Source organism: Hemiscyllium ocellatum, unplaced genomic scaffold (genome assembly GCF_020745735.1).
Source record: "Hemiscyllium ocellatum isolate sHemOce1 unplaced genomic scaffold, sHemOce1.pat.X.cur. scaffold_2558_pat_ctg1, whole genome shotgun sequence".
In the NCBI taxonomy this organism is placed as follows: domain Eukaryota; kingdom Metazoa; phylum Chordata; class Chondrichthyes; order Orectolobiformes; family Hemiscylliidae; genus Hemiscyllium; species Hemiscyllium ocellatum.
In genome coordinates, this window is record NW_026868129.1 from 60,239 (window position 1) to 71,827 (window position 11,589).

Consider the following 11,589-nt stretch of genomic DNA (forward strand, 5'->3'; position numbering starts at 1 on the left):
GAGGGACAGAGAGACCCAGAGACAGAGAGAGACACAGGCACAGAGACGGAGAGACACAGAGACGGAGACACACACACACACACAGAGACGGAGACACACACACACACAGACGGACACAGAGACAGAGAGATATATTTTTTTTAAAAACTGTTTTATTGACGAGATTTTGCAAGTCCTGCCCTTGGCAGACAGTCCCCAGACGATCAGTCCCGAACCACCGGTATTTCACCCGGCCAAACGCCTCCCCCTCCTCCTGACCACCTTCGCCAACGCACCCGGGGGGGGGGGGGGGGGCGACACGTTTTCAAACACACTCACACCCGGCTCCTCCTCCCGTGGACTGGACCGGGACGGGCCAGCGTGCGGTGGGATCGGACTGTGCCCGGAGCAGAGGGCAAAGAGAGAGAGAGAGAGAGAGAGAGAGAGTCGCACAGCTCGTGGTCAAGATGGGAACAGGAGGTGGGCCGTGGTGGAGGAGGGGTAAGGAATCATGGCCACGTCACTTCTCCACCCCCACCCACCTTCCTTTCTGCTTGCTGCAACCTCCTTTTCAAGTCCAGCAAGGCGGAGACCTCCGCGTCGATGAGCGCCTTCTCCGCTTTCCGCGCCTTCAGATCCCGCACCCGGTTACCCTGGGAGGGAGGGTTATATACAAATGAAATCTTACCGCTCACTTCCACGCCAAACCGAAACCGAAACCCTACCAATAAAAGTCACCGCGCGCCACAAGCGATCGGTCCACGGCCTTTCCTCATTCTTAGAAACGATTTCGAACACAAGAACAGTAGCAGGCCACTCGGCCCATCGATGCTGCGCCACTAATCTGAAGCCCACACTCTTCCATAGGTCCACCCAACGGCCATTTAAATGCCCTTAAAGTTGGCGAGTCTCCTACTGACCCACGCCCCCTTCGACTGTCCGAGTAAGGAATTCAGATGCGAACGTGGGAGGGGTGGTTCGTGAGCTTGGAGATGACAGGCAAGAAATGAGGGTGCAGTGAACAGCGAAGGAGGTTACCTCAAAGTACAACGGGACCTCCATCAGATGGGCCGAAGGGCGGCAGATGGAGTTGAATTTAGACAAGTGCGAGGGGCTGCATTTTGGGAAAGCAAATCTTAGCAGGACTTATCCACTTAATGGTAAGGTCCTGGGGGAGTGTTGGTGAACACAGAGACCTTGGAGTGCAGGGTCATAGCTCCTTGAAAGTGGAGTCGCAGGTGGATAGGATAGTGAAGGAGGGGTTTGGTATGCTTTCCTTTATTGGGCAGAGTATTGAGTACAGGAGTTGGGAGGGTCACGTTGCGGCTGTACAGGACATTGGGTTAGGGGGTCCCTGTTGGAATATTGTGTTCAATCCCGGTCTCCCGGCTACAGGAAGGATGTTGTGGGAGGGTTCGGAAAAGATGGACAAGGATGTTGGAGGGTTTGAGCTACAGGGAGAGGCTGGACAGGCTGGGGCTGTTTTCCCTGGAGCGTCGGAGGCTGAGGGGTGACCTTATAGGGGTTTATAACATCACGAGGGTGGGGGGTAAATAGACAAGGTCTTTTCCCCCCTGGGGTGGGGGAGTCCAGAACTAAAGGGGTGTAGGTTTAAGGTGAGAGGGGGGAAAGGGATCCGAGGGGCAACTTTTTCCCCCCAGAGGGTGGTGCGTGTGTGGGAGGAGCTGCCAGAGGAAGTGGGTGGGGGCTGGTACAATGACAGCATTTAAAAGGTGGATGGGGGACAGGAACAGGAAGGGTTTAGAGGGAGATGGGGCCGAGTGCTGGGGGAATGGGGACTGGGTTAGGTTAGGGATATCTGGGTCAGCACGGACGAGACGGGCCGAAGGGCCTGTTTCCGGTGCTGTACGACTCTACGGCATTTAAGTAAACCGCTGAACGTGGTGTAGGTCAAGACCGGTCGGGAACACAGCGCCTCACACCCACCGTTACAATAGCGCAGGCGACTTTCTCAAAATATTTCACTGATGGGATGGGTGGGTGGGTGGGCGGGGATCTGGTCTGGTCGATAACAACCCCACGTGTCCAGTCACTGTCCAGGGCGCGGGCTGCGATCAACAGGAGGCGCTACATCGTCTCTGGTAGCCTCTAACCCGCGGGACTCTCTCTCTCTCACCTGCTTGGTCACCAGCTCCCGGAGATCCTGGGGGAGAACGGGGCTCTCTCTCTCCCCGGGGTCAGGTCTGGCCTCTGCGGACACCTACCGAAGGAGCAACGCGTTTTAATATCGGGCAGAGCCGCTCTCGCTGCCAGGGCGTCCGGGGTCGGGTCGGGGGGGGGGGGGGGAACGAGGGGGCGTCACAAACGCTGCCCGTTTCCTCTGGGATTTCTGGCGGGCTGACTTTGGGAGGGTGGGGGTAGGAGTTGGTCAGATTCTCCGAGATACGCACAGCGACAGGGGAGACACAAGTGAGCTCACTCGCGTCTTAAAGGGTGCCAAGACCTTTACTCTGTATCTAACCCCCTGTCCCTGGGAGTGGGGGGACAGTGTAGAGGGAGCTGTACTCTGTCTCTAACCCCCTGTCCCTGGGAGTGGGGGACGGTGTAGAGGGAGCTGTACCCTGTATCTAACCCCCTGTCCCTGGGAGTGGGGGACGGTGTAGAGGGAGCTGTACCCTGTATCTAACCCCCTGTCCCTGGGAGTGGGGGACGGTGTAGAGGGAGCTGTACCCTGTATCTAACCCCCTGTCCCTGGGATTGGGGGACGGTGTAGTGGGAGCTTTACCCTGTCTCTAACCCCCTGTCCCTGGGAGTGGGGGACGATGTAGAGCGAGCTTTACTCTGTCCCTAACCCCCTGTCCCTGGGATTGGGGACGGTGTAGTGGGAGCTTTCCTCTGTAGCTAACACCCTGTCCCTGGGAGTTGGGGACAGTGTAGAGGGAGCTTTCCTCTGTATCTAACCCCCTGTCCCTGGGAGTTGGGGACGGTGTAGTGGGAGCTTTCCTCTGTATCTAACCCCCTGTCCCTGGGAGTTGGGGACGGTGTAGTGGGAGCTTTCCTCTGTATCTAACCCCCTGTCCCTGGGAGTGTTTGATGGGGGGGGGACAGTGTAGAGGGAGCTGTACTCTGTATCTAACCCCCTGTCCCTGGGAGTGGGGGATGGTGTAGAGGGAGCTTTAATCTGTATCTAACCCCGTGTTGTTCCTATCCCTGGCAATGTTTGATGGGGGAGGACGGTGTAGAGGGAGCTTTACTCTGCATCTAACCCCCTGTCCCTGGGAGTGGGGAACAGTGTAGGGGGAGCTTTACTCTGTATCTAACCACCTGTCCCTGGGAGTGTTTGATGGGGGGATGGTGTAGAGGGAGCTATACTCTGTATCTAACATCCTGTCCATAGGAATGTGGACAGTGTAGAGGGAGGTTTACTCTGTATCTAACCCCCTGTCCCTGGGAGTGGGGACAGTGTAGAGGGAGCTGTACCCTGTATCTAACCCCCTGTCCCTGGGAGTGGGGGACGGTGTAGAGGGAGCTGTACCCTGTATCTAACCCCCTGTCCCTGGGAGTGTTTGATGGGGGGGATGGTGTAGAGGGAGCTTTACTCTGTATCTAACCCCCTGTCCCTGGGAGTGGGGACAGTGTAGAGGGAGCTGTACCCTGTATCTAACCCCATGTCCCTGGGAGTGTTTGATGGGGGGGATGGTGTAGAGGGAGCTATACTCTGTATCTAATGTCCTGTCCCTAGGAATGTGGACAGTGTAGAGGGAGCTTTACTTTGTATCTAACCCCCTGTCCCTGGGAGTGTTTGATGGGGGGATGGTGTAGAGGGAGCTGTACTCTGTATCTAACCCCCTGTTCCTGGGAGTGTTTGATGGGGGGGGGGGAACGGTGTAGAGGGAGCTTTACTCTGTAAAAGTCCCCAAGACAGGAACGCGCTTACTCAGAGACAGTTAAGCGTTTGTCCAGCAAAGGGATGAAGGGAGGTGGGGCGAGGACACAGCGAATGAAACAGCTGCCCGGTGGGTTGGCGGCGTCGATAACACGCCATCAATTAAGAGATGGCAGCTTTCCTGTCGTGCTCGAAGATGCTTATTAGAATAAAAGCAGACAGGGCTGCCTTGACTGACCTACGAGTGGAGTTTCGGCTGGCAGCAGGGTGCTGATGGGTCTGTGTGGATCCAGTCCCCGGTCACAGCCTGACCGAGACTCGATCTCCTCCCGGGTGTGGGGGAGGGGGTGGGCCTTTCTGCATCCGAGGGCAGTCCTGGGGACCAGAGGTGGTGGGAAGGGGGCAGGAGGAGGTGGGGAGGGGGGAAATACTCACCTTCTGACCTCGGTATTTGTTCCTTAACTCCTCGATCCGACCCGGTTCTAGCTTTTCGAACAGCGGGCTGACCTGGAAAAAGGAACAGGGGCGCAGGGTCACGCGTCGGGTCAGGCAACGGCTCCACGGAAACAGACCCTTCGGCCCCAGTTGCTCCGTGCCGAACGAGACTAGCCCCACCTGCCTGCTCCCAACCCCTCTGAGCCCTGCCCGTTCCCCCATCCACCTGCCTTTTTCGATACTGGCATTGTACCAGCCCCCCACCCACTTCCTCTGGCAGCTCCTCCCACACACGCACCACCCTCTGGGGGGGGGGAAAACGCTGCCCCTCGGGTCCCTTTCCCTCCCACCCCCTCTCACCATAAACCGACACCCCTCCAGTTCGGGACTCCCACCCACCCCACGGAAACACATGGGGCAGCACGGTAGCTCAGTGGTGAGCGCTGCTGCCTCACGGCGCCAGGGACCCGGGTTTGATCCCACCCTCGGGTGACTACGTGGGTTTCCTCCGGGTGCTCCGGTTTCCTCCCACAATCCGAAGATGTGCGGGTCAGGTGAACTGGCCCGTGCTAAATTGCCCCTAGTGGGAGGGGCGTTAGTCAGAGGGAAATGGGTCTGAGAGGGTCAGTGTGGACTGGTTGGGCCGAAGGGCCTGTTTCCACACTGCAGGGAACCTAATCTAATCCAAACAAAGCAAAAATACTTTATCTACATACCCTATCCACACCCCCTCGTGATTTTATTAACCTCTATAAGGTCACCCCTCAGCCTCTGACGCTCCAGTGTGTGTGTGAGAGAGAGAGAGAGAGAGAGAGAGAGAGAGAGAGAGAGAGAGAGAGAGAGAGAGAGAGTATGAGAGAGTGTGTGTGTGTGAGAGAGAGAGAGTGTGAGTGAGAGAGAGTGTGTGAGAGAGAGAGAGAGTGTGAGAGAGAGAGAGAGAGAGAGAGAGAGAGAGAGAGAGAGAGAGAGAGAGAGTGTGTGTGTGTGTGTGTGTGTGTGTGTGTGTGTGTGTGTGTGTGTGAGAGAGAGAGAGAGTGTGAATGAGAGAGAATGTGTGAGAGAGACAGTGTGTGTGTGAGAGAGGGAGTGTGGGAGAGAGAGAAACAGTGAGTGTGTAAGACAGAGTGTGTGTGTGAGAGAGTGTGTGTGTGTATGAGAGAGTCCTTCCTGTAGCAGGGAGACCGGGATTGAACACAATATTCCAACAGGGGCCCCCTAACCCAATGTCCTGTACAGCCGCAACGTGACCCCCCCAACTCCTGTACTCGATACTCTGACCAATAAAGGGAAGCATACCAAACCCCTCCTTCACTATCCTATCCACCTGCGACTCCACTTTCAAGGAGCTATGACCCTGCACTCCAAGGTCTCTGTGTTCACCAACACTCCCCCAGGACCTTACCGTTAAGTGTATGACAGACAAAGAAAATTACAGCACAGGAACAGGCCCTTCGGCCCATCAGACCTGCGCCGATCCTGTCTGAGCCTGCAGCCTATTTCCCAATGACCCGACAATTCAGTGGATACGTCCTGCCCTGGTTGGCTTTCCAAAACGCAGCCCCTCACATGGATCTAAATTAAACTGCATCTGCCGCCCGTCAGCCCCCAGTGAGGAGCAAGGGCCGGGGGCAGTGGAGAGGCTGCTGATTGGTCAGGGACCGCACGACCCCGGAGATTTGACACTCTTGCGAGTGTGTCCTGATGGGGACGACGATCCTTACCGTGCCAATGCGGTGCCCGGCGCGCAGCACGCAGACAAAGCGGTCAGTCAGCGAGTTGCATTGCTCTGGCGCCTGGAGCTGCCTCTGGATGGCAGCGCTGACGGTCGGCATGTAGGGCAGCAGCATGACAGAGAGCAGGCAGGCTACGTTCACGGCCACCCCAGTCACTGTGCCCGCTCGCTTCCTACTCACTCAGGGAGGGGGTGGTGGGGAGGGGAGAGAGGGAACAGAGACACAGAGTGATTAAAATTAGCATCCCTCGCACAGCGCCCGCTCCCTCAGCCCGGACCCTCCCCACAGCACTGACCATCACACAGCACCCACTCCCTCAGCCCGGACCCTCCCCACAGCACCCGCTCCCCAGCACTGACCCTCGCACAGCACCTGCTCCCTCAGCACTGACCCGCCCACAGCACCCACTCCCACAGCACTGACCCTCCCACAGCACCCACTCCCTCAGCACTGACCCTCGCACAGTGCCTGCTCCCTCAGCACTGACCCTCCCACAGCACCCACTCCCTCAGCACTGACCCTCCCACAGCACTGACCCTTCCACAGCACACACTCCCTCGGCACTGACCCTCGCACAGCACTGACCATCACACAGCACCCACTCCCACAGCACTGACCCTCCCACAGCACCCGCTCCCCCAGCACTGACCCTCCCACAGCACCCACTCCCTCAGCACTGACCCTCGCACAGCACCCGCTCCCTCAGCCCGGACCCTCGCACAGCACTGACCATCACACAGCACCCACTCCCACAGCACTGACCCTCCACAGCACCCGCTCCCCCAGCACTGACCCTCCCACAGCACCCACTCCCTCAGCACTGACCCTCGCACAGCGCCTGCTCCCTCAGCACTGACCCTCCCACAGCACCCACTCCCTCAGCACTGACCCTCCCACAGCACTGACCCTTCCACAGCACACACTCCCTCGGCACTGACCCTCGCACAGTGCCTGCTCCCTCAGCACTGACCCTCCCACAGCACCCACTCCCTCAGCACTGACCCTCCCACAGCACTGACCCTTCCACAGCACACACTCCTGCGGCACTGACCCTCACACAGCGCCTGCTCCCTCAGCACTGACCCTCCCACAGCACCCACTCCCTCAGCACTGACCCTCCCACAGCACTGACCCTCCCACAGCACCCACTCCCTCAGCACTGACCCTCCCACAGCACCCACTCCCTCAGCACTGACCCTCCCCACAACGCCCGCTCCCTCAGCACTGACCTTCCCCACAGCACCCGCTCCCTCAGCACTGACCCTCCCACAGCACCCGCTCCCTCAGCGCTGACCCTCACACAGCACCCGCACCCTCAGCACTGACCCTCCCCACAACGCCCGCTCCCTCAGCACTGACCCTCCCACAGCACCCACTCCCTCAGCACTGACCCTCCCACAGCGCCCACTCCCTCAGCACTGACCCTCCCACAGCACCCACTCCCTCAGCACTGACCCTCCCACAGCGCCCACTCCCTCAGCACTGACCCTCCACAGCGCCCACTCCCTCAGCGCTGACCCTCCCCACAGCGCCCGCTCCCTCAGCGCTGACCCTCCCCACAACGCCCGCTCCCTCAGCACTGACCTTCCCCACAGCACCCACTCCCTCAGCACTGACCCTCCCACAGCGCCCGCACCCTCAGCACTGACCCTCCCACAGCGCCCGCACCCTCAGCACTGACCCTCGCACAGTGCCTGCTCCCTCAGCACTGACCCTCCCACAGCACCCACTCCCTCAGCACTGACCCTCCCAGGCACAGTGGTCAGCACTGCTGCCTCACAGCGCCTGTAGACCCGGGTTCAATTCCCGACTCAGGCGACTGACTGTGTGGAGTTTGCACGTTCTCCCCGTGTCTGCGTGGGTTTCCTCCGGGTGCTCCGGTTTCCTCCCACAGTCACAAAGATGTGCGGGTCAGGTGAATTGGCCAAGCTAAATTGCCCATAGTGTTAGGTAAGGGGTAAATGCAGGGGTATGGGTGGGTTGCGCTTCGGCGGGTCGGTGTGGACTTGTTGGGCCGAAGGGCCTGTTTCCACACTGTAAGTCTAATCTAAAAAAAACGCCTGCACCCTCAGCACTGACCCTCCCACAGCGCCTGCACCCTCAGCACTGACCCTCCCACAGCGCCCGCACCCTCAGCACTGACCCTCCCCACAGCACCCTCTCCCTCAGCACTGACCCTCCCACAACGCCTGCACCCTCAGCACTGACCCTCCCACAGCGCCCGCACCCTCAGCACTGACCCTCCCACAGCGCCCGCACCCTCAGCACCCACCCTCCCCACAGCGCCCGCTCCCTCAGCACTGACCCTTCCACAGCACACACTCCCTCGGCACTGACCCTCCCACAGCACCCACTCCCTCAGCGCTGACCCTCACCACAGCGCCCGCTCCCTCAGCACTGACCCTCGCCACAGCACCCGCTCCCTCATCACTGACCCTCCCACAGCGCCCGCTCTCTCAGCACTGACCCTCCCACAGCACCCAGTTCCTCAGCGCTGACCCTCCCACAGCGCCCACTCCCTCAGCGCTGACCTTCCCCACAGCGCCCGCATCCTCAGCACTTACCCTCCCACAGCGCCCGCTCCCTCAGCACTGACCCTCCCACAGCACCCAGTCCCTCAGCACTGACCCTCCCACAGCACCCGCTCTCTCAGCACTGACCCTCCCACAGCACCCGCTCACTCAGCACTGACCCTCCCCACAGCACCCAGTCCCTCAGTACTGACCCTCCCACAGCACCCGCTCCCTCAGCACTGACCCTCCCCACAGCACCCAGTCTCTCAGCACTGACCCTCCCACAGCGCCCGCACCCTCAGCACCCACCCTCCCCACAGCGCCCACTCCCTCAGCACTGACCCTCCCACAGCATCCACTCCCTCAGCACTGACCCTCCCACAGCACCTGCTCCCTCAGCACTGACCCTCCCACAGCACCCACTCCCTCTGCACTGACCCTCCCACAGCGCCCGCTCCCTCAGCGGTGACCCTCCCACAGCGCCCGCTCCCTCAGCACTGACCCTCCCACAGCACCCACCCTCCCACAGCACCCACCCTCCCTCAGCACTGAAGGGGGTAATGGCAAACTCGCTGGGTGGTGGAAACTTACCGTTCTGTGTCACTTCCTTTGATTCGTTTCCAGGGCTCGTTGATTTGGATGTACTGGTTCCCGTATCGCGAAATGTTCAGCACACATCTCAGAGCATCTCGAATTCTGGGGCCAAGAATGAAAGGGGGGGAGAAAACAGACATTCATTCAAAACTTGCCAGACAACAGCTAGCACCCACTCCCTCAGCACTGACCCTCCCACAGCGCCCGCTCCCTCAGCACTGACCCTCCCACAGCGCCCAATCCCTCAGCACTGACCCTACCACAGCCCTCGCTCCCTCAGCACTCACCGTACTTTCTCTAACAGCCTGTTGTACTGTTGTAGCTCCCAGGAGATCTGAGCCAGCAGCCACTTGTCCTCCAGGTTCAGGTCCATCTCGGGCACCGTGCTCTCAAAGAATTTACTGACAAACATCCCAGCCCTGTCACCAAAACACACAATCAGTGCTCAGGGACATCCTAGAGATAAAACACACACACACAGACACACACAGACAGACACAGAGACACACAGACACACAGAGACTAACATACACACAGACAGACACAATCTCCTGTCCCCCCCCCCCCCCCCCCCTCAATCACTGCCTGTAGCCCCCTTCACCACCCCCTCCCTATCTCAGTGCTCAGGGACGTCCTAGAGATAAAACACACAGACACACACACACAGAGACACACACACACACACACACAGAGACACACACACACACACACACACAGACACAGAGACACAGACACAGACACACACACACAGAGACACACACACAGAGACAGACACACAGAGACAGACACACAGAGACAGACACACAGACACAGACACACAGAGACAGACACACAGACACAGACACACAGACACAGACACACAGACACAGAGACACACACACACACACACACACAGACACGGAGACACACACACACACACACACACACACAGACACGGAGACACACACACACACACAGACACAGAGAGACACAGAGAGACACACACACACACAGACACACAGACACAGACACACTCTCCTGATCTCCCCCCTCAGTCACCGCCTACACCACCCCCTCCCTATCTCGGTCACCTCCGACCCTCTGAAATTCCTGCCCTCCCCCCCCCCCCACCCCCACGTTTCCAATCATCCTCCCCACCCCATCTCCTCCTTCACACCACGCCTCAACCTGACACCTTCATACCGGGATCACCACCTCACAACCACCCGGGCCTGCCAACTGTCCGGGGGGGTGCCTGCCCAATGGTTACTGCTCGCAGGCTTACTGCAGGCAGAGGGGTGAATGGGATCCTCCTGCTGTTCCTGTGGGATAGGCTGGAGGAGGGAGGATGGGCCGAAGGGCCGCCTGTGTAAAGGGACGGCAGGGGCCTGTGTACCTGTTGACGAAGTTGCCCAGGTTATTGAGGAGCTCGGAGTTGTTCTTCAGCATCAGGTCGCTCCAGGAGAAGCTGCTATCCTGACCCTCGGGGCGAACGTAGAGCAGGTAAAACCTCCAGATATCAACGGGGATCCCCGTCTCCTTCGCCATGTCGCCAAACACACCAATACCACGGCTCTTAGAGAACTTCCCATCTTCATAGTTCAGGTACTCTGCAGGGGGAGTCAGGGAGAGACCGGGCGGGGAGTCAGGGAGAGACCGGGCGGGGAGTCAGGGAGAGACCGGGCGGGGAGTCAGGGAGAGACCGGGCGGGGAGTCAGGGAGACACCGGGCGGGGAGTCGGGGAGAGACCGGGCGGGGAGTCAGGGAGAGACCGGGCGGGGAGTCAGGGAGAGACCGAGCGGGGAGTCAGGGAGACACCGGGCGGGGAGTCAGGGAGACACCGGGCGGGGAGTCAGGGAGAGACCGGGCGGGTGAGGGAGAGACCGGGCGGGGAGTCAGGGAGAGACCGGGCGGGGAGTCAGGGAGACACCGGGCGGGGAGTCAGGGAGAGACCGGGCGGGGAGTCAGGGAGAGACCGGGCGGGGAGTCAGGGAGACACCGGGCGGGGAGTCAGGGAGACACCGGGCGGGGAGTCAGGGAGACACCGGGCAGGGAGTCAGGGAGAGACCGAGCGGGTGAGGGAGAGACCGGGCGGGGAGTCAGGGAGAGACCGGGCGGGGAGTCAGGGAGAGACCGGGCGGGGAGTCAGGGAGACACCGGGCGGGGAGTCAGGGAGAGACCGGGCGGGGAGTCAGGGAGACACCGGGCGGGGAGTCAGGGAGACACCGGGCGGGGAGTCAGGGAGACACCGGGCGGGGAGTCAGGGAGAGACGGGCGGGCGGGTGAGGGAGAGACCGGGCGGGGAGTCAGGGAGACACCGGGCGGGGAGTCAGGGAGAGACCGAGCGGGGAGTCAGGGAGAGACCGGGCGGGGAGTCGGGGAGAGACCGGGCGGGGAGTCAGGGAGAGACCGGGCGGGGAGTCAGGGAGACACCCGGCGGGGAGTCAGGGAGACACCGGGCGGGGAGTCAGGGAGACACCGGGCAGGGAGTCAGGGAGAGACCGAGCGG

At 60.3% G+C, this 11,589-nt stretch overlaps 1 protein-coding gene across 1 annotated transcript; it reads right to left on the reverse strand.

The window, feature by feature from the left end:
- Nucleotides 1–132: 132 nt before the first annotated feature.
- Nucleotides 133–10,713, reverse strand: mars1 (methionyl-tRNA synthetase 1). The gene is made up of 7 exons (XM_060822884.1): nt 10,477–10,713; nt 9,389–9,520; nt 9,099–9,203; nt 5,983–6,166; nt 4,262–4,333; nt 2,117–2,200; nt 133–632 (listed from the first exon to the last, which is right to left on the reverse strand). The coding sequence occupies exons 1-7, from the start codon at nt 10,626–10,628 to the stop codon at nt 489–491; spliced, it is 873 nt and encodes a 290-aa protein (XP_060678867.1). The 5' UTR covers nt 10,629–10,713; the 3' UTR covers nt 133–488.
- Nucleotides 10,714–11,589: the final 876 nt, after the last annotated feature.

Coding starts and splice junctions, on each gene's coding strand:
- mars1 (XM_060822884.1), bottom strand. CDS start 10,628: ATGGCGAAGGAGACGGGGATCCCCGTTGATATCTGGAGGTTTTACCTG. Junction 2,201..4,261: donor ACAAATACCGAGGTCAGAAG/GTGAGTATTTCC, acceptor CTCCTTCGGTAG/GTGTCCGCAGAGGCCAGACC. Junction 633..2,116: donor GGGAGCTGGTGACCAAGCAG/GTGAGAGAGAGA, acceptor CCTCCCTCCCAG/GGTAACCGGGTGCGGGATCT.